Source organism: Sus scrofa, chromosome 10 (genome assembly GCF_000003025.6).
Source record: "Sus scrofa isolate TJ Tabasco breed Duroc chromosome 10, Sscrofa11.1, whole genome shotgun sequence".
NCBI classification, from domain to species: Eukaryota; Metazoa; Chordata; class Mammalia; order Artiodactyla; family Suidae; genus Sus; species Sus scrofa.
In genome coordinates, this window is record NC_010452.4 from 63,675,442 (window position 1) to 63,702,967 (window position 27,526).

Consider the following 27,526-nt stretch of genomic DNA (forward strand, 5'->3'; position numbering starts at 1 on the left):
ACAGGTAAGGCCCGGCCTTGCAAGTCACCCCGCCACACTTCGGCTGCATTTTACCGGGCAAAGCAAATCTCCAGGCGCCCCAGATTCAAGGGAGACAAATTCCACTCTGTAAACAGCAGACGCCTCACAATCAGTGGTCAGTGTCACCACTTCTTTCCCGCTCTCTCCCTTAGTGGCCGATGAGCACCTGTTATGTGTTTCACACACAGACAGCAAAGCGTGTACGTGTGTTTCCCTCTGGTCTCCCAGGGATACACCCAGGTGACATTTTACGCATGGATGATCGAAAGAGAGAACCGACCCAAAGGATGAGAGTGCAGCAAGAAAACGAAAAGCAGAGCTCCCACTGTGGCTCAGGGGGTTAAGAACCTAACGTCGCGTCAGCGAGGAGATGGGGTGGATCCCTGGCCTCGATTAGTGGGTTAAGGATCTTGGTGTTGCCACGAGCTGCTGTGTAGGTCACAGACGTGGCTGGGATCTGGCGTTGCTGTGGCTGTGGTGTAGGCCAGGAGCTGTAACTTGGATTCGACCCCTAGCCTGGGAACCTCCATATGCTGCAGTGCAGTCCTAAAACAGAGAAAGAAGGAAAGAAGGAAGGAAGGAAGAAAAGCAAGACTGCTGGGAGCAGGTGTAAACAGAGGTAGAAGGAAAAGCTGCCCTCGGGGATACGGACAGTCCGATGCGCCGCCCGAGAACTCCCAGGAAGGTGACCTGATGGCTTAAATGAGGAAAGTGGTCACAATGGGAAAAAATGTCTCTTAGAGAAAGTGACGGTGCCCCAAACGCGCACTGAAAGGTGGTGTTCGACGGGTTCCACAGCGATGAAAGCTCGAAGGAAAGACTTTGGAAGCCAACCCAGACTTAGAGGGAGGTAAGGCAACCCCCTGAATCCCAGAGAGGACGCTCACCTCGTGCGCTGAGTTACAGGACGGGAGGGAAGGCCCGCACTGCGCAGTTAGCATTGGTAAGTATTTACCAACAAATGAAACGCTTTCGTTCTCGGTGTTTCTGATGTTGGAACCTAAGGGGTATTTAACTCACCCTTGTTTTACTATTTAAAAATGTTCCTATGCTTTCTCAACCTGCAGTAAGAAAGCTTTGACATTTTGACAAAACAATTTAAAGGTCGAGGAATAACTGTCATCTTCCCCATTGACCGTTAAGACTGGTCTGCACATAATCAGGATCTGTGGTCATGTTTACGGCCCATGATTCAAGGTGAGCACAACCTCTGTGCGTCTGCATAAAAATGAAAATAAAAATAAAGGAGTTCCCACGGCGGTGCAATGGGATCAATGGCGTCTCCGGAGCGCTGGCATGCAGTTTCGATGCCCAGCCTGGCAGAATGGGTAAGGATCTGGCATTGCTTCAGTTGTGGTGCATCTGTGGCTTGGATCTGATCCCTGGCCCAGAAACTCCATATCCTTTAGGGCAACCAAAAAAAAAAAAAAAAGAAAAAGCACGCACGTGTACAATAGCTTGCTTTATGTTAAAAATAGGGCCCCCCCTTTGGAATGTTCTAGAACCATACAGTGGATCTCCACCAGGAGTCACTTTGGGAGTTTATGGGGGAGTTTTTGTTGCCTTAAGGACTGCAAGGTGCAGCTGAGGTCAGGAAGGCCAAGGCTCTGCCCAGGACTGTGCCTAAAAAGAAAGACTTGTCTTGAGGGCAACAGGGTGCTTGAACGCCCCACTAGACATTTGTGTCAGTTTAAAGCATGTTTAGAATTATTTGGTCCTTCAGCCAAATTCTGCTTCACATACTTTTTTTTTCGTTTTAGAGCAAAATTCACGTGCAGCATAATATGGAAGTTCCCAGGGGTCGAATTGGAGCTGCAGCTGCAGGCCTACGCAACAGCCACAGAAACACAAGAACTGAGCCGAGTCTGTGACCTGCACCACAGCTCACAGCAACGCCAGATCCTGCACCCACTGACCGAGGCCAGGGATTGAACTCGCCTCCTCCTGGGTACTAGCCAGGTTGGTTACCACTGAGCCACAAGGGGAACTCCCAGGAAATTCTTTGATACATGTCTCCACTAGATGGCGCAAGGTGCTCACCTATTTTGAGCAGATCTACAGGACCTTGTGCAAAATTGGGGACCAAGAATTTATTTGTTCTACTTTCAGAAAGGGGGGCAGAGAGGGGGAGGAAAAAAGAAGAAAAGGGAGGAGAGGGGAGAGGAAGAAAGGCCAACACAGAGCAGGCAGGTAAAACAATCAGTGGTGGCCCCTGTCTGCACTTTCAATTCTCATTAAGTGAAGAATGGTATAAATTGGCCATGGAGCAGCGGGTTATTCTGTTACATGCAGTCAATCACATCTTGCCTGGTGGAATCAAAGGTTTTTTTTTTTTTTTAATACAAGTTACGGAAAATTTCACAACATAAATAAAAGGAAAAAAAGATAGCCATGATGACCAGGCTGAACGGAAAACACACGTATCCATATTATTGACTTATTTTCTCTCTGTCTTCACCCCCACATACTGGTAACTAGTCACAGCGTTAAAATTCCTCGTTACCCTAAGGGTCAAGGGGCTGTATTCGTGCTATTGAAATATGGGGAAGTTGGTTGCTTTTCTTTAAAAGATCACATAACATAAAATGAAATTCACTTAACATAAAATCAAGCACTTTGAAGTGAACGCTGCAGCGGCATTTAGAACATTCACTAAGTGATACAACCCCCACTTCTATTGAGAAGGGGGCTGTCGAAGGCAGGATTCAGCAGGAAGCCCCGCTGTTTCCAGGCTGTGTGCTTTGTCTTCCACTCGCCTGGGAACACCTCCCTTGGGGTGGTTGCGTCTCTGTTCTCTTTCCCAACCTGAGGCTTGGTCCTTGTCCCTTCACCAGGAACGTTTTCCAGGTTACAGGGAGGGAGCGGAGCTGGGAAGGCCAGGAAACATGCAGCTGTAATCCAGCACAGGGGCTGTGATGGTTAATTTTTTGCACCAACTTGGCTGGACCGCAGTGCCTGGATATTCACGTGGACATGCTTCTGGATGTTTCTGTGAGGGCCTTTGAGTGAAGCAGTTTGTCTTCCCTAATGTGGGTGGGCCCCGTCTAATCAGTTGACGGTCTGAAAACCCCAAAAGACTGACCCTCCCCCAAGCAAGAGGGAATTTTGGGAGTTCCCAGGCTAGGGGTTGCATTGGAGCTGTAGCTGCTGGCCTAGGCCACCGCCACGCCAGATCTGAGTCGAATCTGCGACCTACACCACTGTTCACAGCAATGAGGGATCCTTAACCCACTGATCGAGGCCAGGGATCGAACCTGCATCCTCACGGACACTGTGTCGAGTTCTTAACCCGCTGAACCACAACAGGAATCCCAATAATTGGATTTTTAAAAGACCTCACATGGACGGTTTATCATGAACAGCCAGGAGTAGAGTCGGTTCTACACGGGAGGATGGAACTCAGTATGGAGAGAACCTGGAGATACAGGGCTAAGGGGCTGCATATTTTGGTTCAGCGAGTCTGCACCGGCGGGCTTCACACCTGCTGCACGTGTTAAACCGACAAGCGAGTCCCTCCCTCGCCAGCCAGGCGAGCGCTGGAGAAAGAACTTGATGACAGCTCTGTTATTAAGTCTGATTGCACGGAATACCACCTCTCTTGGCACCAACCACAAAACCAGCCCTGTTTCGCTTGAATCAAAATCCTTCCAGAGACACACCTGGGGCTCTCACTGACCTTCTCTGGATGCCTCCTAGCACCTGTCGGGGAAGGACCTGGCAGATCTTCAGGGAGAAAACGCATGCTGTGGGTCAGCGGCAGGTTGCAGGTTTCTCCGTTTCCAGCCCCTCTGAGACCACGAAAGGGCAGGACGGGGCATTCATGTCAGGCACTGGGGCTGGTGGAAGGGACCCTGCATCCCTGTCGCAGCATCAGCAAAGCCGCTGCACTGTTTCAAGTCCGCTGGGGTCCTGGGGTACATCCCAGAAAACTAGGCTGCCTCGTGCTGCTCTAAGCCTCCTTCCAAAAGATGAGAATAATGCTTAACTCCGCACTGAGCCTGTTCAGTGTTGAGTGAGCATTTCTACAGGGACAAGCGACTGCTCGAAGGACAGGAATTTCTTCAGAACGATTTTCCTCTCTCTGAATTACTTGTGAGTGCAGATGCGGAAAAGTTAGCACAGTTTCCATAGCACATGTCCTAGGGGGAGGAACGGCTCTGATTTTTTTTGTATTGAGGGTCCAATTCAATTGTCTTTTGCTGTTTTTTTATGTGTGTGTGTGCACCCTGTGTGTGTCTTCAGGAAATAAGGCAAAATTCATGCTAATTGTGCCCCCTGAGGAATAGTACAGAAATATTAAAAATATATACTACAGATAAACTGTAACTTCTTCAAGGGAAGGAGATTTTTTGTTTGTTTGTTTTTGTCTTTTTGCCTTTTCTAGGACTGCTCCTGCGGCATATGGAGGTTCCCAGGCTAGGGGTCTAACTGGAGCTGTCGCCACCAGCCTACACCAGAGCCACAGCAACTCAGGATCCAAGCCACGTCTGCGACCTACACCACAGCTCACAGCAACCCTAGATCCTTAACCCACTGAGCGAGGGTAGGGATCGAACCCACAACCTCATGGTTCCTAGTTGGATTTGTTAACCACTGTGCCACAACAGAAACTCCCCGGAAGGAGATGATTTTAGTCTGTGTGTTTGGAGAAAGATTACAGCAGTTTCTGAGAGCAAATTTTTCGGGGGAGATTTTTGAAGGGGCAAGGGTCTGTGGCAAAGACAGTTTGAGGCAGGATGGGGAAATGGATGCATGAGAACTTGCTTCTCTCACCATGAGAACTCATACCCACCAGGATCTAATATTCTCAGGCAACATTCAGCATCAGAGAGAATGCTGTATTGAGGATCCAATGCAACTGTCTTTTGCTGTTTTTTAAAATTGTAACTCTCAAGAGTTCCCACTGTGGCTCAGCAGTAATGAACCTAACTAGTATCCATGAGGACACAGGTTCGATCCCTGGCCTTGCTCAGTGGGTTAAGGATCCGGCATTGCCGTGAGCTGTACTGTGGTCACAGACGTGGCTCGGATCCTGAGTTGCTGTGGCTGTGGTGTGGGCCAGCAGCTGCAGCTCTGGTTCAACCCCTAAACTGCAAACTTCCATGTGCCGCAGGTGCAGCCTTAAAAAAATAAATAAAATTATAACACTCACAAAGATAAATAAATAAGAAAGAGAGATAATTGTGGGCTAACATGTTTTGGGCCATGAAAGTCATTATTCTGCTTTTTCTTTGAAGATATTCACCCCCCGAGAGGCCAACCCCTTGTCTAAGTTCTGCCATCCAGTCGGTGGCCTGGCATACTAGTGTAGCAGAAATTCCCAATGAAAGGCACACCTGAAAAGCATGCCATTCTAATCAAGTCTTCTATTCTGGCTGCATCCTGGCATCCTGGCACACAGAATTTCCCAGGCAAGGGATCCAACCCGAGCTACAGCAGTGACCTGAGCCACAGCAGTGACAATGCCAGATCCTTTAACCACTAGGCCACTAGGGAACTCCCAGAGTCGTCGTCTTTTTTTTTTTTTTTTTTAATTAAAGCATAGTTTACAATGTTGTGCCAATTTCTGCTGTACAGCAAAGTGACCCCATCATATGCATACGTAGATTCCCTTTCTTATATTATCTTCCATCACGGTCCATCGCAAGAGACTGGCTATAGTTCCCTGTAGGGTACAGCAGGACCTCATCACTTATCCATTCTGAATGTCATAGTTTGCATCTGCCAGCCCCAAACTCCCCTTCCATCCTCCTTCCTCGGCCCTTGGCAACTCTGTGAGTCTGTTTCTCTTTTGTAGACAGGTTCATCTGTGCCCTCCCTTTTTTTTTTTAAAAAATTGACATATAGTTGACTTACAGGGCTGTGTCAGTTTCAGGGGTACAGCACAGTGACTCCGTCACACGCACGCACACGTCAGTGTTCCCCACTTATTCAGTGAGCATTTCTCGAGCTTGGACGCCACACTGGGTGCTCACGAAGCCGAAGGAGAGGAACAGAACACAGGGCCTGCGCTCTGTTGGGTCTTGGTTTAGGAGAAAGACAGACAAGTAAACAAAGAGATAAGGGCTGTGCAATTTGAGGGCTTGGAGAAGGTAAGCTGTGCGGGGTGGGCTGGGGAGTCAGTGGAAGGTTCCAGCAAAGAGAAGAAACTGTGCAAAGCAAGGAGGAAAGCAAGGACAGAAAGTGCATAGGAAACCGGAAGTAGTTGGGTGTGGCGTGCGCGTGCGTGCATGCGTGCGTGCTCGTGCACGCGTGTGCGCATCAGGAGCCTCCCGGGGGAGCCGGGGGGCGGAGGCATCCAGGTCCCTCCCGTATGTGATCCTGACGTTGGTGTCAGCCCGGCAAGTGAGATCAAGTCTGATGTGAGAGAAACGTCAGGCAGGAGTCAGGTTTGCCGTTATTACTACTCTTTTCATTGCAGCTGCAATTTTATTAAATTAATTGATTAATGAATCCCGAATAGATAGCACATTCACAATGTTCAAAGTAGAACATCAAATACTGTGTGAGAAAACACAAACTATTGCCTTTGGAATGGATTAGCCATGAGATCCTGCTGTGCAGCACTGGGAGCTATGTCTAGTCACTTACGATGGAGCCTGATAACGTGCGAAAATAGAATGCGTACACGCATGTGTGATTGGGTCATCTTGCTGTGCAGCAGGAAAAAAATTGTATTGGGAAAATAACAATAAAAAAATAAAAAAGTAAAATAAAATAAAATAAACAAATACTATGAGAGAAAACAAAACCCCTCCATTTCCCCCCGCCTCACCCACTGGCATCCTGCCTTCCCCAAATACATTTCTTAACTGTTAGGTTTTCCTAGAATTTCCTTATGCAAATACAAGTGATTGTGACTGTGCTTTCTTAGGGTCTTCCCTGCTTTCACTTAAGGCAGCACACACTCTCCGCTAGATCTTTTCTCTTTCTTCCTTTTTTTTTTTTTTTTTTTTTTTTTTTTTGGTCTTTTTGTCCACACCCACGGCATATGGAGGTTCCCAGGCCAGGGATCAAATTGGAGCTCCAGCTGTCAGCCTATATCACAGCCACAGCAACGCAGGATCCAAGCCGCATCTGGGACCTGCACTGCAGCCCACGGCAACGCCGGATCCTTAAGCCACTGAGCGAGGCCAGGGATTGAACCTGCATCCTCATGGATACTAGTTGGGTACATTTCCACTGAGCCACGAGGGGAACTCCTATACTGGGTATGTCTCTATAGCAACACACAGAAAGCCACCTCGTATCTTCTCCCCCATTCATGATATCAAGTTATATTTAACCAGATATCTATTCATCAACTCTTGGATTTTTTTCCCAATCTCAGGGGAATCACACACGATGCTATGATGAATAATCTTGTACTGGTATGATAAATTCCCCAAAGTGAGATTGATGCGTCAGACAGCAGACAGAGGTGCAGCTTTGATAGACAGTGCTGCCCGCAGCTTACATCCCTTCGGCTTTTCATCATTAGGCATATCACGTAAATCTATAGAAATTTCTACACATAGGTAACTATGCACAGGCCTCACGGTCACCTAGCCCAGGTGAATCCTGGGCGGAGAGGCCACAGCACAGATGTCCTTAAAAAGTATGTGTGTTCTTCTCCAGACTTGTGGTTGCCAACGGGGAGGTAAGTGGGGGAAGGATGGATTGGGAGTTTGGGATTAACAGATGAAAACTATTTTATAGAGAATGGATAGACAAGCCCCTACTGTAGAGTACAGGGAACCACATTCGATAGCCTGTGATAAACGAAACTAGAAAAGAATATTTTAAAAGATCCCTATATATATACATATGTATGCAGAGCCGGATCACTTTGCTGCATAGCAGAAGTTAACCTGACATCGTAAATCAACTGCATTTCAATGAAGTAAATTTTTTAAAAAGTGTGTGTGTTCTTTTCAAATGCATTCATGCATCACATGAAATGCTTATTGAGCCTCAATTACACGGGGAGCTTGGTGGCTGTGTAGATGCTGCCAAATTGCTAAATGACATAACCTATCAATACGCATCTGGCAACGAGCCATGTAATTTCACTTTAATGGTTTACAAAGAGCCACTTCCTTGATTTACAACTGGTTGCGTACTTTTCTATGGCTGTATTGACATTTCAACTTAAACAGATTTGCCATTGAATCTTTCGCTTATATAGGTTAGACCACGTATATATTTTAAAGTAAAAACGTATTTTTTTAAGTTTCATTAGCATAAAAGCTGTGTTCAAAAAAACAAAAAAAGGAGTTCCCATCGTGGCGTAGTGGAAACAAATTCGACGAGGAACCATGAGGTTGCGGGGTCGATCCCTGGCCTCGCTGAGTGGCTTAGGGATCTGGCGTTGCCATGAGCTGTGGTACAGGTCGCAGAGGCAGCTCGGATCCTGAGTTGCTGCGGCTCTGCTGTAGGCTGGCAGCTGTAGCTCCAATTTGATCCCTAGCCTGGGAACCTCTATGTGCCGTGCGTGCGGACCTAAAAAGCAAAAAAAAGAGAAAAGAAAACAACAAAAAAATGTGTTCCACTACTCACTTTGTAGAATTGATAATGGGAGCAAGCATGAGTCACTGAAATAGCAAACATTTTTATATCAGTTATATGATACAGTGTCTGGGGCGGGGGCAGGATTTGGGACAGGACTTTGGAATCATCTAGATTTTTCCAAATGGCATATTTTCCCCCAAGACCATCCTAAGATTCTGGCACACCACCTCCTCCACCCCACCCTCCCCAACATACACGCCCCCCAGGGGGCATCCTTGTTTCACCCTCCCACCCAAAAGGTCCTCGGTCAGTCGCTGTCATTGATGGGAGGGACAGAAACCTTGAAGTCAAGGACAGTTCTTTTAAAAGATTAGCTTTAGGGAAAAGAAATACCGCAATGCCTGCACCTATTGGCCTCCCTTCCCAAGGGGCTGGAGAAACATTTCGACCTGCCCTGGGTGGCAGGTTTGCCCTTGGCAACCCCTGCAATCTCCTTTCCCACCTGTCTGCCAAGAACATTCTACAGGTAACTCCCCACACCGGGACCTTTCCCCAGCATTTTGTGTTCTTGTCCCCAACGTCAAAGCCTTTTCCACTCTGTACCCCTCCTCCTCCATCCCCAGAGCGCCCTGTCTTCTGCATCTGGCTTTCAGATCTGATTCGCACAAAGAGTAATTTCCACTTCCTTCCCGAAGCCTTCTCGAATAATTCTAGTCCACGGTTGTATTCTCAACGCCTCCCCGCCACCCCACTTAGCATCTCAAATGATGTTGTTTGTTAGTCCACCTTTGTATCTAAATGGGGAATTCTCCTGGGTGGTGGACCGTGTCTAAAATTTGTGTTGCGTCGTCCACGGCTGGCCCAGAGAAGCATCATGGTAGTTTGCGTCCTTTCAACCATCCAGCGAACACGATTCCATTTCAGGCCAACGTGCCAGAAACCAGGAATATAAACACAAGCGTGTGACAATCTTTGCCAAGGAGCAAATCAAATTGAACTAGGGGTCTCTAATCTGAGATATAAACTCAAATCCAATTGAAATATGACGTGTTACGCTTTGTGAAGAGTTGATAAATGGAGCAGATTATCCATCAGAAGAAACTGGAAAATGGCATTCTCTGTTCTCTCTTCTGCAAATCTCCTCTCTGGGAAAAACTCAGCGTGGGTTAAACAGATGACATGTGAGTACAGCTAGACTCCCAAGATGTCAAGAGCTCCAGAGAAACCGTGGAGCCAAAGCTCAAAGGAATCCACTTCCTCCCCAGTCTTTTTGACTTAAAAAAAAAAAAAAAAAAAAAAAAAAAGCCAAACAGTAGGAAACTGTCGTGATTAGGCTAAGTTGTCAGGGGTCCAAGAGAAACACAAGGCCGTATAAGTAGATAAAAAGGTGATACCAAGGAGGGGGACCAGAGCTGGCCCAGAATAGGACAATGGCCTTGCAGCCACTCAAAAAGGAGCGTGGGGGGAGGGAGGAATGGAGGGGGTGCCCAGAGGACTGGGGTGGCAGGGGCTTTAACCTTGGAGCAGCTGGCCAGAGGAACCAGGGGCGACTGGGTGTGGGTTCAGTGGAAGAAGAAGCCAATGGGTCGCCTGTCTTTCCCTGTCTAGTGTCTGCCCTGGCGAGCTGCGCCCATCCATTGGCGGTCTCAGGTCGGGGAGCAGAATAAAACCCTGAACTCTAATGAGTCCAATTCTGAAATTTTGGAGCCCCTGGTCGGTCCTTCAGTAACTCAGGGGAACTCTTTCCTAGCAAGAACTGGCAGCAGCTCACCTTCATTCCTGCAACAAGAAGCCCCTTTGCAGCTGAGCCCTGGACCCAGACTCTGCCCGTAAGCACCTGGGGCTGGCGAGAGACTTGCCTCTGCCTGGAGCATGCACCTGGGCAAGCCCCTGATGTGTCCCCTTGGAGAAGTTCAGGATTGGGTTTTAGGGTCTTTTCCAGCTCTGAGCTTCTAGGAGCTCAGTAGCCTTAAACTGCAAAATCAGTTTCCCCTGGAGGTGAAACAGGAAATGAGACCTCAGGAGTTCCCGCTGGGGCACAGTGGGTTGAGGATCTGGTGTTGCCACAGCTGAGGTGTAGGTTGCAACTGCGGCTTAGATTCAATCCCTGGCCCAGGAACTTCCATATGCTGTGGATGTGGCAAAAAAAAAAAAAAAAAAAAAAAAAAAAACACACAAAACAACAAAAAAACCAAAGGACAGGTCTGTGGGGGTACCTCAGCCCCTTTACGGGGTGGAGGGAACAGTTAATTTTTTTCATCCTTATTAATGAGGCTAATATAAAGCATTGCCTATGCTTATCAAGTTTTGGAAACCTGGAGTTCCCATGGTGGCTCAGTGGTAACGAACCTGACTAGTATCCATGAGGACACAGGTTCGATCCCTGACCTGGCTCAGTGGGTTGAGGATCCGGCACTGCTGTGAGCTGTGGTGTAGGTCGCAGATGTGGCTTGGAGCCTGTGTTGCTGTGGCTGTGGTGTAGGCCAGCAGCATTACCTCCGATTTGACCCCTAGCCTGTAAACCTCCATATGCTATGAATGCAGCCCTAAAAAGACAAAAATAGAAAAAAATTAATTAGTTACCCCCCCCATGAACTACAAAAAAATAGAAAGGGAGGAAAGCCTTTAATTTCTTTTAGTCATGTCTGTGTCATTTGGACGTTCCCAGGTCAGAGACTGAACCCACGCCACAGCAGTAGCCCTGGCCTGGCGTTACATTTGTAACTCATGGTTAGCAAAACACTAAAAATAAAAATCCTTTGACTTATTTCAAAGCTTTCCTTTCCAAGGTTTTTGTTGTAGAAACCTTGCTGGACCAGCTCCTGTCGCTTTGTGTTGGTGGCACGTTTTTTTAAATTAGTCAGTGGTTAAGGCTATTAAGTGATTAATTGCTAATGACACTGATTTTCTTTTCATTTGTTTCACCACAGAAATATCCCCCTGCCTTAATGTCTTTGTTTAAACAATCAGCACGTCAGCAAGAGTCAATAAAATATTTTTAAAAAGAGAGATCACCATAAACTAACACAGCCACTGTTTTTATCTTTTGTAGTTCTTATGTCTATGCATATGTATTTTTACCCAATTACTCATATTCTTGATATGGTCATGTGATCTGATATTTTTCTTTTAGATGACACAGTAAACATTTTTCATGTTACTATAGACCTGGGAGTTCTTATTTAATACCTGCATAATATTCCACAGAATGGAAGCTCTTGGCCATTGAGGTTGTTGCCAACTTTTCACTATTGCTCAGCTTATCGATTTAGATGTAATTGTTACAGAGACATAAAAAAATGTCTTTTAGGTGATTGTCTTTGGAAAGATGAAAAAAGCACCTCCAGCATATTGTGTATCTACTAGGTAGAAAGACAGAGCCCAGAATTTAAAGGGCTGGTGGGTGATTTGGTTGGCAGATAATAATTCTTCCTATGACAGGATGGAAATAGCATCGAGTTTGCAACTATGAAAATGACATTCATTTGCATGATTAATAACCAAAAAAATCAGAAATACTATGACATGGTGCCGATTCTAGCTTCCTCTTTTCTGTCCCCTTATGCCAGAACTGCATAAAAAGGGACAACATTGCCAGTACTTTCTGCATTAGATTACAAATGAGCATCCCTTCTTTAATTAATTAATTAGTTAATTTTTCTTTTTAGGGCTGCACCCGAGGCAGATGGAAGTTTCCAGGAGAGGGGTGGAATGGGAGCTACAGCAGTTGGCCTATGCCACAGCCACCCTGGATTGCCCACCCGCTGAGTGAGGCCAGGGACCAACCTGCATCCTTATGGACACTAGTCAGATTCGTTTCCGCTGCGCCATGAGGGGAACACCCGAGCATCCTTTAACTGGGCTTGTAAGCATCAGTGCTGGATGCCAAGGGGAGTGTTGTTCTCTGGGCAGAAGGGAGAAGGTCTTCTGTTGGCTTTGGGCTAGTAGGTGGGGAAAGGGTGGTGGTATACAAAGCAGGTGGGGGATACGGTATACAGAGCAGGTGGGGAAAGGGTGGGGGTATACACAGCAGGTGGGGGTGGTGTATATAGGGGACGGGGGTAGGATGTATCAGCAGTGAGAGGGTGGTATCACATCCCGGGACTCTATAGCAGGTGAAGGGTGTGCTGTGTGTGGAGGATTAGGCTGGCCCTTGCCGCGTCCTCCTGCGACAGGAATGAAGAGTCCATGAAGAAGTGGAGAGGAAGAAAAAATTGTCACGCGCGGGGAGGTGGTGGCAGGTGTCACAGGCGCTGGATGGAGGAAGCGGCAGAGGGCAAGGGGGCGGGGCTGAAGGGCAGGAGGTGGGGGGAAGGCAGGGCTCGCTGTGCGCCCTGCGCTCGGGGACAAGCGCGGACTCGGGGGGGCGGGGCCGGGGTCTGAGGGGCGGGGCCGCAGGGGTCGGGGAGGCGGGGCCGGGGTCTGAGGGGAGGGGCCGGAGGCGCGGGGAGGCGGGGCCTCGCGCGTCCGCCGCCGCCGCCGCCGCCGCCGCGAGCCCGGCGCTGTCCTCCGCGCTGTCCCCGCGCGTCCCGCCGCGTCCCAGTGCCGCCGCCCCGGTCCCGCCATGCTCCTGCTGCTCGGGCTGTGCTTGGCGCTGCCCCTCTGCGCGGGGTCGCTGGAAGAGGCGGGGACCTGGGGGGACACTTCGGAGCAAGTAAGTGGAGCTCTGGGGGTCCCAGGGCGGGCCTTAGGCGCCGGCTGCGGTCCCTTCCCACCGCCTCGTTCGCGCGCGGCTGCGGGACAGGCTCCTGGACGGGAGGGAGGGAGGGAGGACCCGATCCTCTGGCACATCGTTCCCCTTCTCTCTGTCCCCAACCTTCTGCTCAGGAGCTTCCCCGTCTGCTGCTCCAGGCGAGCGTCTGGCTGGTGAAGTTTCTTGTAGAATTGTTCTGCCACCTTGGAAGTCCTGCAGAATCAAGCCTTCTTGGCCTCTGCTACCTGCGCGAATTTCTGGTCGTTTTTTTGTTGTGCATTTCTGAGCCAGAGCCCCAAGTAAACTACGTTTCTTTAAGACCGTGTATGGGGTCGTGTGTTGTTGCTGTGGGTTCCTAGTTACTCCAGAGAGAAAGCATATTCTAGGAAAAGTTCCACGCACCTGGAAGGGTCCGCTTTTCCCATAGGAAACCCCAGAAAACACAGCTTTCGGTCAGGTTCTTGTCAGTGGTTTAAAGGTGGCAAGATGATAGCAGAGGACCAAAAACCAAAGGGTCTCAGTTCCATTTGTTCTTTGCTTTTTAGGGCCACACCCGATGCATATGGAGGTTCCCAGGCTAGGAGTGGAGTTGGAGCTGCCGCTGCCAGCCTACACCACAGCCACAGCCACAGCCACAGCTATGCCAGATTCCAGAGGTGTCTATGGCCTCACAGCAACGCTGGATCCTCTAACGCCCTGCGTGGGGCCGGGGATCAAACCCACGTCCTCATGGATCCTAGTCAGGTTCTTTACCGCTGAACCGCAGTGGGAACTCCCCTTAGCTGTTATTCTGTGTAAATGGCTTAACCTCACAGCTGAATGAAATGAAATCTGGAGCTATGAAATCTGGAGACAGTTCCTGTGGAAAGGAAAGCACTTTGAAGAGTATAAAACAGGTTCCTACAGTTATCGACGCACAGACCATAGAGGGAGAAATGGCTCGGACCTGATTAAAGCAGACAGGGCATTTCTTTTTATTTTTCTTTTTTCATCTGGAAACCAGGAAAATTTTATTTAGATACAGCACTATGATCGAATCACTGAGTAGATACAGATTAATCTTTTTATAATTCTGAAGATTTTGGACAGAAAAGTTCAAAACCCTGTTTACTATATTCAGATGCTTTAGACCCTGCCTTTCTGCATCTCCTGGTACTGTTTCCACATGGTATTTAAATTGTTTAGCTTAAAGCGTGTTTTCACAGGATGGAAGAAGAGATAAGCAGGTCGACTTTCTGTCCCCTTTCTGAGCATCTTGGTGGGAAGAGCAGATCTGGAAAACAGAATCTGCCTAAACAGCCCGCGCTTCCTTTCATGTTGCCTCTGCCTCAAGGATGTGCTCCTCTGGAACTTGGCAGAAACGGCCATTCTCTCACAGGACTGTCAGGAAGAACAATCCATACAAATTCCAGGAGGCCAGGCGGTGGAGGGGAATATGTGCAGGCTTGGGATCCGGAGAGCACAGAGGCTTGGTCTTCCCGTTGCCATTTGCAGCTGGGTGGCCTGGGCAAGCTGCTGACTCTCTCTGTGCTTTTCTTTCCAGGCGGTCACAGCAGGGCAGCCACCCCCTCCTGTGTGTTACTTGTAAGGACCCAGATGCTAGTTTGTGCAAAGGACCTGGTATACAGTGGGTGCTCAATAAGTGGTGGAGGTCTCGGTCAGTGGGTAAGGACGCGGGCTTGGTGCCAGGCTGGCTGCGTTTGGCTCTCGATCCTGGCACTTAGCAGCTCTGTGGCGCAGGGCAAGGTCCCGGGGGCTTCAATTTCCTGTTGTGTAAAGTGTGGAAGCATGAAATGAGGATGGGGTCTGTTCATACACCTGGCGGGCTCGGAACGCTGTGGGCACTTACTGGTAGCGCCTGTGGGCAGGCAGGGCCGCTCAAGTGCTGAGGGAAGGAATTTCGGGTAAAGATCTTAAAAGTTTTAGGGGGCGGAGGGTGGAGAGTGTGGGAATCGCCGAAACAAAGATTGTGTTTATGAGCGAAGAAGAGGAGGATTTAAAGCTCTGACATCTGCGAGTCCAAGTAGGCTTCACACTGAACTTTGCTGCGTAGAATAACACGGATTTGGCCCGTCTGAGTGATTTTGTGCTGTTGCCAGTCCCTGGCCCTATTTATATCCAGAAAAGGACTAAATTAGAAAAAAAAAAAATGCCAAGTAGAAAGTTCTGTGAAAATTGGCGATTTTACCTTTTGATCTCTACTCTATTAAAAAAAAATTGCATGTGTTTCAGATGTGGGATTTGAGGAGTTGCCATTGTGGCTCAGTGGTAATGAACCCGACTGATAACCATGAGGACACAGGTTCGATCCCTGGCCTCGCTCAGTGAGTTAAGGATCCTGCATTGCCATGAGTTGTGGTGTAGGTCGCAGACATGGCTCGCATCCTGCGTTGCTGTGGCTGTGGTGCCGGCCAGCAGCAACAGCTCTGATGAGACCCCTAGCCTGGGAACATCCATATGCCACAGGTGCGGCCCTAGAAAAGACAGAAAGACAAAAAAAGAAAAAAAAAGTAATATACTTAAAAATGTGATGCCTGGCAATGGAGTCAGTGCTCGAGTGTCAGTCATTGGGGTCTTTAGAATGATAGATGAACAGTTTAAAAGTATCAATGAATGTGTGAGTATTAATGCACCTGTTAGCATTGGCTGCAATTTTTGTTATTTACCTTTAATTGAAAATATTACTAATAATATCCTGGATTCAAGTTCCTTCCTCCCCCACCCCCACCTCAGCAGTACACAGTAGTTCCCACAGAGAGGGGCTCCCGTTGGCTGTGGTTTTCACACTTCCTCTTGCAGAAAGACACTCAGGGAGCTTATTAAACATTCAGATTCCTGAGCCCCACCGATTTCGATCCACTAGGTTGGGGTGAAAGCCAGATGATGCTGATGCCGAGATCACACTTAGACTGATTCGGATGTGAAAGAATCTTATAGGAGCTTGACCTTCACGAGCAAACCTCCCTGCTTTCAAATTGATATGATTTTTCCTTAAATAAGGAGGAGGCTGCACTCCTGTGATGACAAAAGCAGCTTTTGGTTTACAGAAGGACAGGAGCCACTAAGTATTGAGTGTCACGGAGAGTTTGCTGGGAGCTTTGGGTAAAAATAAGAGGAAGCAATAAAGGATATGGTTAAGATCATTCCAGGTGGAGCCAGACCGCCCTGGAGCCAAATCTGGAGCCGCCATTTACTACTGGCTGTGTGTACTTGGGCAGGTCACTTAACCTCTCTGGGTCTCTGTTTCCTTACCTGCAAGATGGTGTGGTGAATGGTTCCTACCTCACAGGCAAGAGGGGATCTGAAGTTTGAGAAGGGGGTCAAGTTTACCTCATTAGCAAAGCCCTCTTGAAGAAAAAGAATCTCAGAGTTCCCATTGTGGCTCAGTGGTTAGCGAACCCAACTAGGGTCCATGAGGATGTGGGTTCGATCCCTGGCCTCGCTCGGTGGGTTAAGGGTCCGGCGTTGCTGTGGCTGTGGTGTAGGCCGGCAGCTGCAGCTCCAGTTCGACCCCTAGCCTGGGAACCTCCATATGCCACAAGTGTGGCCCTAAAAAGACAAGACAAAAAAAGAAAGAAAGAAAGAAAGAAAAAGAATCTCAAGTGGTGCCTACCAAGTTAGGTGGTAAAACAAACATTTATTTAGAATGATAAATAAATCACCACAAATGACACATTTTGACAGGCTGACAAACACCCCACATATCACCCTTTGTTAAGGGATCAAGCGAGGGAGGGACCTGAAGCTTATGTTTCATTAGCCTCTAAATAATAATAAATTATTAAGTAGAAAATAATAAACCCACTTCTGCTCTTCTGCTGGTTGTGAGGATGAAATGAATTAATTCAGGCAAAGCACTTACATAGAATGAGCCCTCAGGCCACATTAGCTATTTTTTTTTTTTTTTTGACTGTACCTGAGGTGTGTGGAAGTTCCCAGGCTAGGGATTGAACCCACGCTACAGCAGTGATTTGAGCCACAGTGGGGACAAAGCCAGATCCTTCACTGCTGGGCCACCAGGGAATTCTACCAGTAACCATTTTTTATTATTTATGTATAGCCTGGTTGAATCTCTACTGCAAGAAGTGTCTCAGGGACCTTACTGTCTAGGAGAACTTTGGCGGCCCAAAGTGACCGGGAAATGACGCACCCATGTGACATTGAAGGACCTAGAGGAGAAGCCAGGCATGCTGAATGCAAAGGCAGGCTCTCAACAACCCCTCCAAAGACAAAGCCACTTTCATATTTGGAGCGTAATGTCATTTGTTTAAATGCAATTTGTGTTCAGAGCTCCTGGCACACAGCTAGGGTTGAGCATAGACTTCTGGTGGCACATCCTGCGTGGCAATCCATGTCTGATTCCACGAGCTGAGCAATTGTGCGGTTTTACCTTGTATAATCTCTCACTGGGAACCTATGCATTTGGGAGAACACAGAAAATCAAGGCGACTTAAAACTCTTTGAAAAATAAAGTCATTGAAAGATTTTGTGAGCTCCAGACCACTCAATAACGCCTCCTTTATGTGCATGGGTAGGATGTTGAGACGGAGTCACAAGGCTGAATGGGGAAGGAGGAAGTTGTGGGAGAGATGCCAGTGATTTGCTCACCGCCAAACCAGCCGAATCTGGTTTTTGAGGGGAGATGGGGAGAAGGGTCAGGGAGTCCTGAGAGTTGCGTGATGAGTCGCGTGTGACTTTGGGTTCCTGCCTAGGACTTGTCCCAAAGTCTCGGATGCTCTAACCTAAAGCAGCCTTGCCCACCAGAGATCCAGCTGGAGATCTGCGAGCTTTTGGTATCTAAGGAACAGAGAATCGATTGAGGAAGGTGGGGCCGTGGGATGGAGACCTGAGACTCTTTTTTTTTTTTTTTTTTTTTGTCTTTTTGCCATTTCTTGGGCTGCTCCCACAGCATATGGAGGTCCCCAGGCTAGGGGTCGAATTGGAGCTGTAGCTACCAGCCTACACCACAGCCACAGCAACGAGGGATCCAAGCCATGTCTGCGAGCTACACCACAGCTCACGGCAACGCCGGATCCTTAACCCACTGAGCAAGGCCAGGGACCGAACCCACAACCTCATGGTTCCTAGTCGGATTCATTAACCACTGAGCCATGACGGGAACTCCATGAGACTCTTTTTTAAAACAGGATTCCACCCTCACCATCATTTTTCTAGAGGCCAGATTCACTTCCCTTATTTCTAATAGGTTGAAAGAAACAGGGTGGCTTGCCTAAGGCTGGTGGGTTTGGGTTTTATTTTGGTTTTTCAGCTGCCTGGCAATGGTCAGGAATTTTAGCCTACAGATGCCATTTCTTCTTCCATTGCTGAGGGCGTGGGGACCCCGAGTTGCCAGTGGGTGATAGCCAGACAACCTGCAGCAACGTTTCTCCGAAGGAAGAGGACTTCTGTGTGGGTGACAGGGACCCGATGGGGATCTCCCCAGACTGACTCTCCCCTGCCGGGTGGCGGACGGCATCTCCCTGGCTTTCCCACCCGCAGTCCTGGGTTTTATGTCAGGTCTGGTACCAGATCTCTGGGGGCAGCTGACTCCTGGGTTCCTGGGTCTTGGTTTCTGGGATTCGGGGTGCCCTCAGAAGATGGAGGCCCACTGGGGGTAACTTCCTGCCCCAGGGCCCTCTCACTGGGCTTCACCCCTGCAGCCGTTTGATGGTGTCTGGCTGAGGCCGACCGAAGTGCAGCCTCGCCCGGCTCTGTTACAGGACCTAGGGTGACCGAGCCGAGCCCGAGCTCAGAGGAAGAGTAGCCGGCAGGAGCCCCCCCTTCTGTCTCTTCCAGTGGACCTGGGGCCTTAAGGCGTCCACCCCCAAAGCGGAATCTCCCTCACCCTGGGTCGGATCAGGGTTGGCTCCCGCCTCCTTCCATGCTCTTCCCACCTGGGGACATGCCTTAGCCGCCTTCCTCTCCCCTCCTGATCCTGCTCCAGCCTGTGATTGGCCCTGGGCAAGAAGTACCACCTCTGTGGCCCAAAGGATGACCATTAAGTCGTGCCTGCTATGTTGTGTTTCCTGTGGTTGGACTCTCTGATGATGGGGTGGGGGGGGATGTTTTGGACTCTCTGATGCTGGGGTGGGGGGAGTTGAACTAGCTGATGATTGGGTGGGGGTTGTTGGACTCTCTGATGATGGGGTGGGAGGGAATTCTAGTCACCGAAGCCGGGATGGTGTCACTGCTACATGCTTTGGGCAGAGGAGCTCTTTAGCTGCCACCATTGCTGGTAGTGCGTGCTGCTTGGTCTGCGTGAGTTAAAGACTCAGTATCATGCTCAGCATGGTTCCTGGTGTGGGATGTGATTCTCTTTAACTTTCTCCTCTCCTTTCATCCCACTCCTGCAAACACCCATCCCTCCATCATAAAGTCACCCGGGTATGTCTTTTTTCCACTTCCTCTGTAACTTATAAAAATGACCTTGTCTATTCAGTTTTCATGAGCCTATTGCTTTCTAGTGGGAGAGTACGGTCTTTGGTGGCAACCGTGGTGGTTGATTTTTCTCCACACGTAGATGTCACACCTGGTCTGGACATCTGTTTCAAGGCTGGAGAAATCAGCTCAGCTCAGGAGGAGCAAAGAATCCTATCTGGGCCATCTTTTTTTTTTTTTTTTTTTTAATTAAAGTGTGGTTGACTTACAGTGTTGTGTCAATTTCTGCTCTATGGCAAAGTGACCCAGTCAGACATTTATAGACATTTGGGCTGTCTCTTAAGTCTGTGATTTGGGGCCGCAAGGGCTGAGACTACTCTTCATGACTGTCCCTGACATTAAGCTGGAAGTAGTTCCTCGTCCTTAACCCCCGCTCCCAGAATTTTATAAGGCAAAGGGGAAAACTCTCAAGATGAAAAGGGATCAGGACTCCCTAACTAAAGACAATAAGGACGCCATGGCTATCATTCCCATTTCTGCTGCTGCCTGGCACCAGGAACCTCTGGGCACCAGGAAATGTTGATCCTGGTTCTGAGTCTAAATTCGGACCGAAGGGTAGCCATCACCGTCCCTTGGGATGTCAGACAGGCATCTCAAAAATGAAATGTTCTCTTGTTCTCCTTGCCGCTTGCTTATTTTCTTGGAAAACTTATTTTACGAAGCAGGAGACTTCAAAGAAAATACTTTAGATCAACCAGAGAACATAATACCTGAGAAGGGCCTGGCTTCCCTTCTAATCAGAGTTCTTTCAAGTGGTCCCCAGCCTATTCCACAGGCTTGTGAAGGGAGAGGCCTGAGATGAACCTGCAGAACTGGTGGAGTTTTTTTTTTTTTTTTTTTTTTTTAAGCTTTTTAGGGCCGCACCTGCAGCATATGAAGGTTCCCAGGCTAGGGGTCTAATGGGAGCTACAACTGCCGGCCTATACCACAGCCACAGCAACGCCAGATCCAAGCCATATCTGTGACCTACACCACAGCTTATGGCAATGCCGGATCCTTAGCCCACTGAATGAGGCCAGGGATCGAACCCACATCCTCATGGATACAAGTTGAGCTCGTGAGCCCTGAGCCACACGGGAACTCTGCACCCACAGAACTGGTGGAGATTTTGCCTTTGCTGGGCAGTTGCATACAGCTCACCTCCTTTTAGAAAATCAAAAGCACTGCTTCCTCGGAGTTGGTTCTCACTTGGAGCCAAGGCAGCAGCCAACCTGGATCCTGTACTGATTCTTCTGTTCCACGTTCTGTAGCAGAGGAGGCCCTATAATGGCTTATAATCATAATTTCCAGTAGAGTATGTGCATCTATTTGCAGGGATCAGGAAGAGGATAGCGATTAAACCAGTTTCTGTTATACTTTTAGTTGACTACATGGAACTATCTTTACTGTCTTTTTCTATTTGGAAGTCATACAAGGTCCTTTGTCCAGAACTGAGGTCTTTTGTCCAAAACTGAGAAGAGTGTGAAGCACAAGAATTCAGCCCCCTGGAGGTAACTGCCATTAGCATCTGGGCACGTTCTGCACACATGCAGACACTTATTTTTTCAAAAATGAGATCGTGTTAAATGTAGCATTTTGTTACCTGATCGAATTACTTAAAATGCACCTGAATATAACAGTCAGGACAGGCGAGGCTGTACTGGGGTGACAGCCCTCAGATCTCAGTGACCTCAAGGACAAAGGTGCATTTCTTGCTTGTACGCCTTGTCCGTCTTGGGATGTCGATGGAGCAGGTGTGTAGGCTGTGGTGACTGGGAACGGGGGCTTCACGGGGCAGCGACGTCTCAGAAATCACTCACCTCTGTGCCGTCGAGGAAAGGCAGCTGGAGGATCTTACACCTGCAGTCGAGTCCTCGGTGCAGAAGTGACACCTGCCCCTCACCTTCATAGCTCATGGGCCAGAACCAGTCATGTGGTCCAGTCTTCCCACAAAGGGGTCTGGAAATTCCATCCTTTTGGCAGAAAGGGAAATATTTGGTGAACCGCACAGAAGTCCAGTTAATTATTTTAAAAGTTGCAAAGGTTTTTTTTTTTGTACGTTCCTTTTTTACTCTTGATTTTTTTCCCCATGTGATACTTTTCTGAAAGTAGGAATTGCATTGATGTCAATAAAGTTAGGTCCATATCATTATTTTTGATAGCTGCATTCTCATTACTTAATGTTTCATAATATATTTCACCAAACCATTATATATTTTACCTTACTTTTAAAAATTTATTTTATTAAAGTATAGCTGATTTACAATGCTGTGTTAATTTCTGCTGTACAGCAGAGTGGCTCGGTTATACGCATATATTATATATATATTATTTTTTATATTCTTTTCCATTATAGTTTATCACAGGATGTTGAATATCGTTCCCTGTGCTCAACAGTAGGACCTTGTTGTGTTTATATTCTTTGTACAGTAATAACCAAACCACCTTTAAAGGGTATGTTAGGCTGTTCCCAATGATTAACAATTATTTTAAAAGTTGCAAGGAATTTTTTTGTACATTCATGTTTTTTCCTATTGATTTCCCCCCGTATGATACTTTTCTGAAAGGAGGATTTCTCCAGTAAAAGACATGCATTCTGGTGGGAAAGTAGAAGGTTACAGGCACTTTGAAAATTGGTGTGTCAATTTCTTAAACGTTAAGCTGAAGTTTACCATGTGACCTGGGAATTCCACTCGCAGGTATCTGCCCAAGGGAAATAAAAACGTATTCCACATAAAGACCTCCACGAGAAGGTCTGTGCAAGTCCACATGATAAATAAATAATAGCTCCAGGGTGGCAATAACCTAAGGGTCCATCCGCTGGTCAGTGGATATACAGAATGTCGTGGAATGTTTATTCGGAGGTAGAAAAGAATGAAGTACAGACATATGCTACAAGCTGATGCGAGTGAAAAACGCCGGTAATAAAAGACCACATATTGTATGATTCCATTTATAGGAAATGTCCAGAATAAGCAAATCCATGGAAACAAAGTAGATTACTGGTTGCCTAGGGCGGGGGAAAGGCTGGGGGTGGGAGGTGTTGGCTAAAGAGTGCAGGGCTTCTTGGGGGATAAAAATGTTCTAAATTAATGGTGATGATGGTTGCACAACTCTGTGAATATACTAAAAAAACATTGAATTGTGCACTTTAAATGAATGAGTTTTATTGTTTATTCAAGTGTACCCCAAAGAGCTATTTTAAAAGGTATGCATAAAATCTCAGCATATTTTCCAAGTTTTTGAGCAGCATTGTTAAACTGCCCTCCAGAAAGGCTGATTTATTATTATTTATTATTCACTGCAGCGGTAGTTCACACTTCTGTTATTTAAACAGGGATTTGCCCTGAGAAAGCTAGGACTCTTTGGTTAGTCCAGAGGGGCTGGTTAATTCACATATGATTTTTTAAAATAAGGATGTTGTCATCTTCCCACCGCCCTCACTGCGTGTGGGGAAGCACAGCACATCATCCAGACAACACATGGAGAGAAAGGTCAAGGTGGGTCCAGTTTTGCTTCCAGAGCTTCCTGGAGTTTTGAGGGGAACAAATGAGCCCATCAGAGCAAAGCGAATGTGTTTACTCGTTGTAACAGACACAACAGCAAAGAGCTTATTTTCAGGCCAAAAATAAATGGAAACCAAACACAGATATGCTTTTTTTCTTTTTCTTTTTCTTTTTTGCATGTCATGGGTCACTTGTATTAAAAGCATCATTGCTACAGTTGGTAGCGGTTTACATTCGATCTTCCATGATAGCAGCTTTCAAAGAAAAAAAATACGCAAGGATATCACAACAAAGAAAAACAATACATTTACCAAGTCCTGTCTATAAACATCGAGGCTCGTTTAGAGCTGAGGTCAGGCTGCTTTAGCGTTGCAGCTAAAGTAACCAAATCTTTAATTTAAAAAGGGTGCCTGTGAGGAGTTCCCACTGTGGCTCAGTGGGGTAAGAACCTGAGTAGTATCCATGAGGATGCAGGTTCAGTCCCTGGCCTCGCTCTGTGGGTTATGGATCCAGCATTGCCGTGAGCTGTGGTGTGTGTCCCAGATGGGGGTCGGGCCCTGCCTTGCTGTGGCTGTGGTGTAGGCCTGGTGTCCATTTGACCCATAGCCTGGGAACTTCCATATGCCACAGGTGGGGCCCTTAAATAAATAAATAAATAAATAAACAAATAAATATATAAACAAATAAATAAAAATTTTAAAAAAGTACCTGTGGATACGGATATTGTAAGGTCCTCTGTTCTGGTCATTTTGTCTGGTCATTTCTTCCCCAAGATGTGGGAACCATGGGAATCCAAGCTCGTGTGGCCAGGGGTCCGGCAGGTAGCCGGGACTGAGCAGATTGAGTTCTGATCCTGGCCTGGCTCCCTGGGGAAAGGTCAAATCCACTTTTCAGGATGGATAATGCCTGGTGCAAATTCAAACTGGTTTTAACCCCCCTCGTCTGACTCACTTGAGAAGGACCTCACACTCATGCTTCCTGTCTCGTTTCTTCTTCTAGGTTGGCCTCCGGGTCCCAAGGCAAGTCAGGCTGTTGCAAAGGCTGGTACGTATGTTCCCGACACAGCTCCCGGGTCTGTCCCCCTCACTGTTCAGTGTGTTTTGAACCAGGCCGTAGCTATGCTTGCAGCTCCTCCAAAGCTTAGAAAGTCGCATGTGGAAGAAATTGAGCATGAACTGGCATAACTTTTATTCATATGTATGTATTTTTATATATAAATATATTTTATATATTTGTATATCTCATATACATATATATTAAATACATATAATATATATAATATATATTTTTTTGTAAAAAAAATATATTTTTTGTCTTTTCTTTTTAGGGCCATACCCATGGCATATGAAGGTTCCCAGGCTAGGGGTCGAATCGGAGCTGTAGCCACCGGCCTACGCCAGAGCCACAGCAACGCGGGATCTGAGCCGTGTCTGCAACCTACACCACAGCTCATGGCAACTCCGGATCCTTAACTCACTGAGCGAGGCCAGGGATCAAACCCGCAACCTCATGGATACTAGTCGGATTTGTTTCCACTGAGTCATGACGGGAACTCCTGATGTAGCTTTTATAAGGTTTTCTTTTATAGGCCTTTCTTGTATAAGACTTTAAGTGCATTTCTTTTTTTTCCTGCAAAGAGACCTGATTATTTCAGTAGAACAGTCTGGACAAAGAGTGAGGTTTTCAAAGACCTTCTTAGTGGAGAAAAAAAAAAAAAAAACACAACACCTAAGCAAATCTTTACTTTCTTATGATGTTCCCACACAAGACCTGACGTCTCTGCTGGGATGTGAGCAGCTGAAGCAAGCAGAGTTCACATTTGTAAGCTGAAGCTTCGTGGGCAGGCAGGTAGGTGAGGCTCTCAGTGCTTGCTGGAGGCTCACCCGGAGTGGTGGCAGGTGCTCAGGAGTTCTCAGAGTATGTTTGAAATGATCCCAGCCCTTCCTTCCCACTGTGTGTTCAGTGTCCTGTCAAAACATGGGGACACACCTTCAGCCCTGAGGACGTGGATGGCTCAGCAGAGCCGCGTGGGTGGGTGAGGCGTGTAACCACCGCCTCAGCTCCTGGATGGTTTGAGTCTTCATCAGGTTCATTGCGACCAGTGTCACAACCATCGCCATCTGCATTTGGGCCAGGACCTTGCTGTCTTTTCTTTTTTAGGGCCGCCCCTGTGGCACGTGGAGGCTTCCAGACTAGGGGTCGAATCAGAGCTGCATCTGCCAACCTACACCACAGCCACAGCAACATGGGATCTGAGCCACATCTGTGACCTATACCACAATACCGCAGCACAGGGCAATGCCCGATCCTTAACCCACTGAACAAGGCCAGGGATCAAACCTGCATCCTCACGGAGGCTATGTTGGGTTCTTAACCCACTGAGCCACAAGGAACTCCTGGACCAGGACTTTGTATTCTCGTCATTTTCTGCTTAACTCCCTCCTCCCTGCCTTTCCTGATGCTTTCAATCCTGCCTCTCCAGACCCCAGATTTGTTAACCTTGGATTCATTCTTTCACATGTTTCTCCATGCTCACATCATCGTAAGCCATGTGGGAACACAAACATATCAAGAAGTGTGAAAAATCTAGACTTCTACCCTACTTCCAAGCCAACAAGCTAGTTTGTTGTTGTTTCACGGATGCGGGCACAAAACAGGAGACTCCTGGGCCAGAAACAAAGGATGGTTTATTACTCACAGTACGAGAAGTGTCAGCCTATCAGGATCTGTGCCTGCACTCAGTTCTCATGCAGTGACACAGAGAGGGCCAGGTGACACCTACACATGCAGTTGGTTCATCACACATCACAAGAGAGGGACCCCGAGCCTAGGGTACCCGACTCTTTTATAACAAGCACCACGCCTGCCTGATCTTTGCAGAAGGAGACATTCTCTTTATTCTTCTCGACTTTAAGCCGACTTGCCCTTTGCCTGAAGAGAAACCCCACCTTTCTCTTCCCAGGCCGTTCATCATACAAACACCCTGGGAAACACAGTACAAAACAGATGGAGCCAGTGCCTCTGCTCGCAGAACGTGCAGAGATACCAGACTCATGGACAGGAGTCCCCCAGCAAAGACCTAGATACACACCCCCATGCTTTCAACAAGTGTTTTTCTTGAAACAGCACAGTTCAAAGCCTTGAGAGAACATAGCAATAAACAAAACAGGCAAAAGACCCTGTCTTTCATGGAGTTTGAATGCCACAGGGAGGCAGAGAGAGAGAGAAAGTAAAGAAAATAAAAGGTTTAGTGTGTTAGTAACAGAGAAGATGACAAGTGACACTGAGAAAAATGACACGGCAGAGGAAGGTAGGGGAGCTTCCTACAGGCCACAGCTCACTGAGGCATTTTACAGACGAGGAAACGGATTCTGAGTCACTTGTCCAAAATGACAGTTTCAGTAGGAGGTGGTCAAACCAGGATTTTGAGTCCCGCAGTCTAGCTTCTAAATCTGTGCTCACCAGTGCACCAAACGCCCTTCCCAACCATATGTATTTTTCTTATTATTTTTACTCGACGGTGCATCACCTGGCCAGGCTCTATCTGTTCTTTTAGATGGTGAAAAATAGGAGTTCTTATTGTGGCTCAGCAGTAAGAACCCGACATAGTTTCCATGAGGATGTGGATTCTTCCCTAGCCTCACTCAGCAGGTTAAGGATCTGGCATTGCCGTGAGCTGTGGTATAGACACATCTCAGATCCCGCGTTGCTGTGGCTGTGGTATAGGCCAGCAGCTGTAGCTCTGATTCGACCCCTAGCCTGGGAACCTCCATATGCATCAGGTGTGGCCGTAAAAAGAAAAAAATATATACCAGGTCGTTGGCACACTATAATTTAGCAAAGATTCTACTATTGATGACCTTTCAGTATGTTTCCAGGTTTTTGCTCCTATAAATGCTGCTGGGAAAAAAAAAAAAAAAAACTTTTGTTTTTTCCAACACATGGGTGCTTTTAATTCTGTGGCCTAGAGTTTCAGTAGGGAGCTTGCTGGATCAGAGTGTGTATATGCTTTTAATTTTTTTTGGCCACTCCACAGTGTGCAGAAGTTCCCGGCTTAGGGATTGAACTTTCGCCACAGCAGTGACCTGAGCCACAGTGTTGACAACAGCAGATCCTTAACCTGCTGAGCCACCAGGGAACTCCTACACTTTTAATTTTGATCGATATGGTCAGACTACTTTTTGAATACTCCTAGTATTTTCTGTTTTCCATTTTTTTTTTTTTTTTTTTTTTTTTGGTCTTTTTGCCATTTCCAGGGCTGCTCCCACAGCATATGGAAGTTCCCAGGCTAGGGGTCGAATCGAAGCTGTAGCCACCAGGCTACACCACAGCCACAGCAATGCGGGATCCGAGCCTCATCTGCAACCTACACCACAGCTCACGGCAACGCCGGTTCCTT

At 47.5% G+C, this 27,526-nt stretch overlaps 1 protein-coding gene across 1 annotated transcript in view; it reads left to right on the forward strand.

Moving 5' to 3' along the window:
• ITIH5 (inter-alpha-trypsin inhibitor heavy chain family member 5) overlaps positions 12,975-27,526 on the forward strand; it is a 76,151-nt gene continuing 61,599 nt past the window's right edge. The window contains exons 1-2 of the mRNA XM_003130820.4: positions 12,975-13,165; positions 24,127-24,171. Coding sequence (XP_003130868.2) covers positions 13,076-13,165; positions 24,127-24,171 — 135 coding nt within the window. The 5' untranslated portion in view covers positions 12,975-13,075. The remainder of the gene's footprint in view (positions 13,166-24,126; positions 24,172-27,526) is intronic.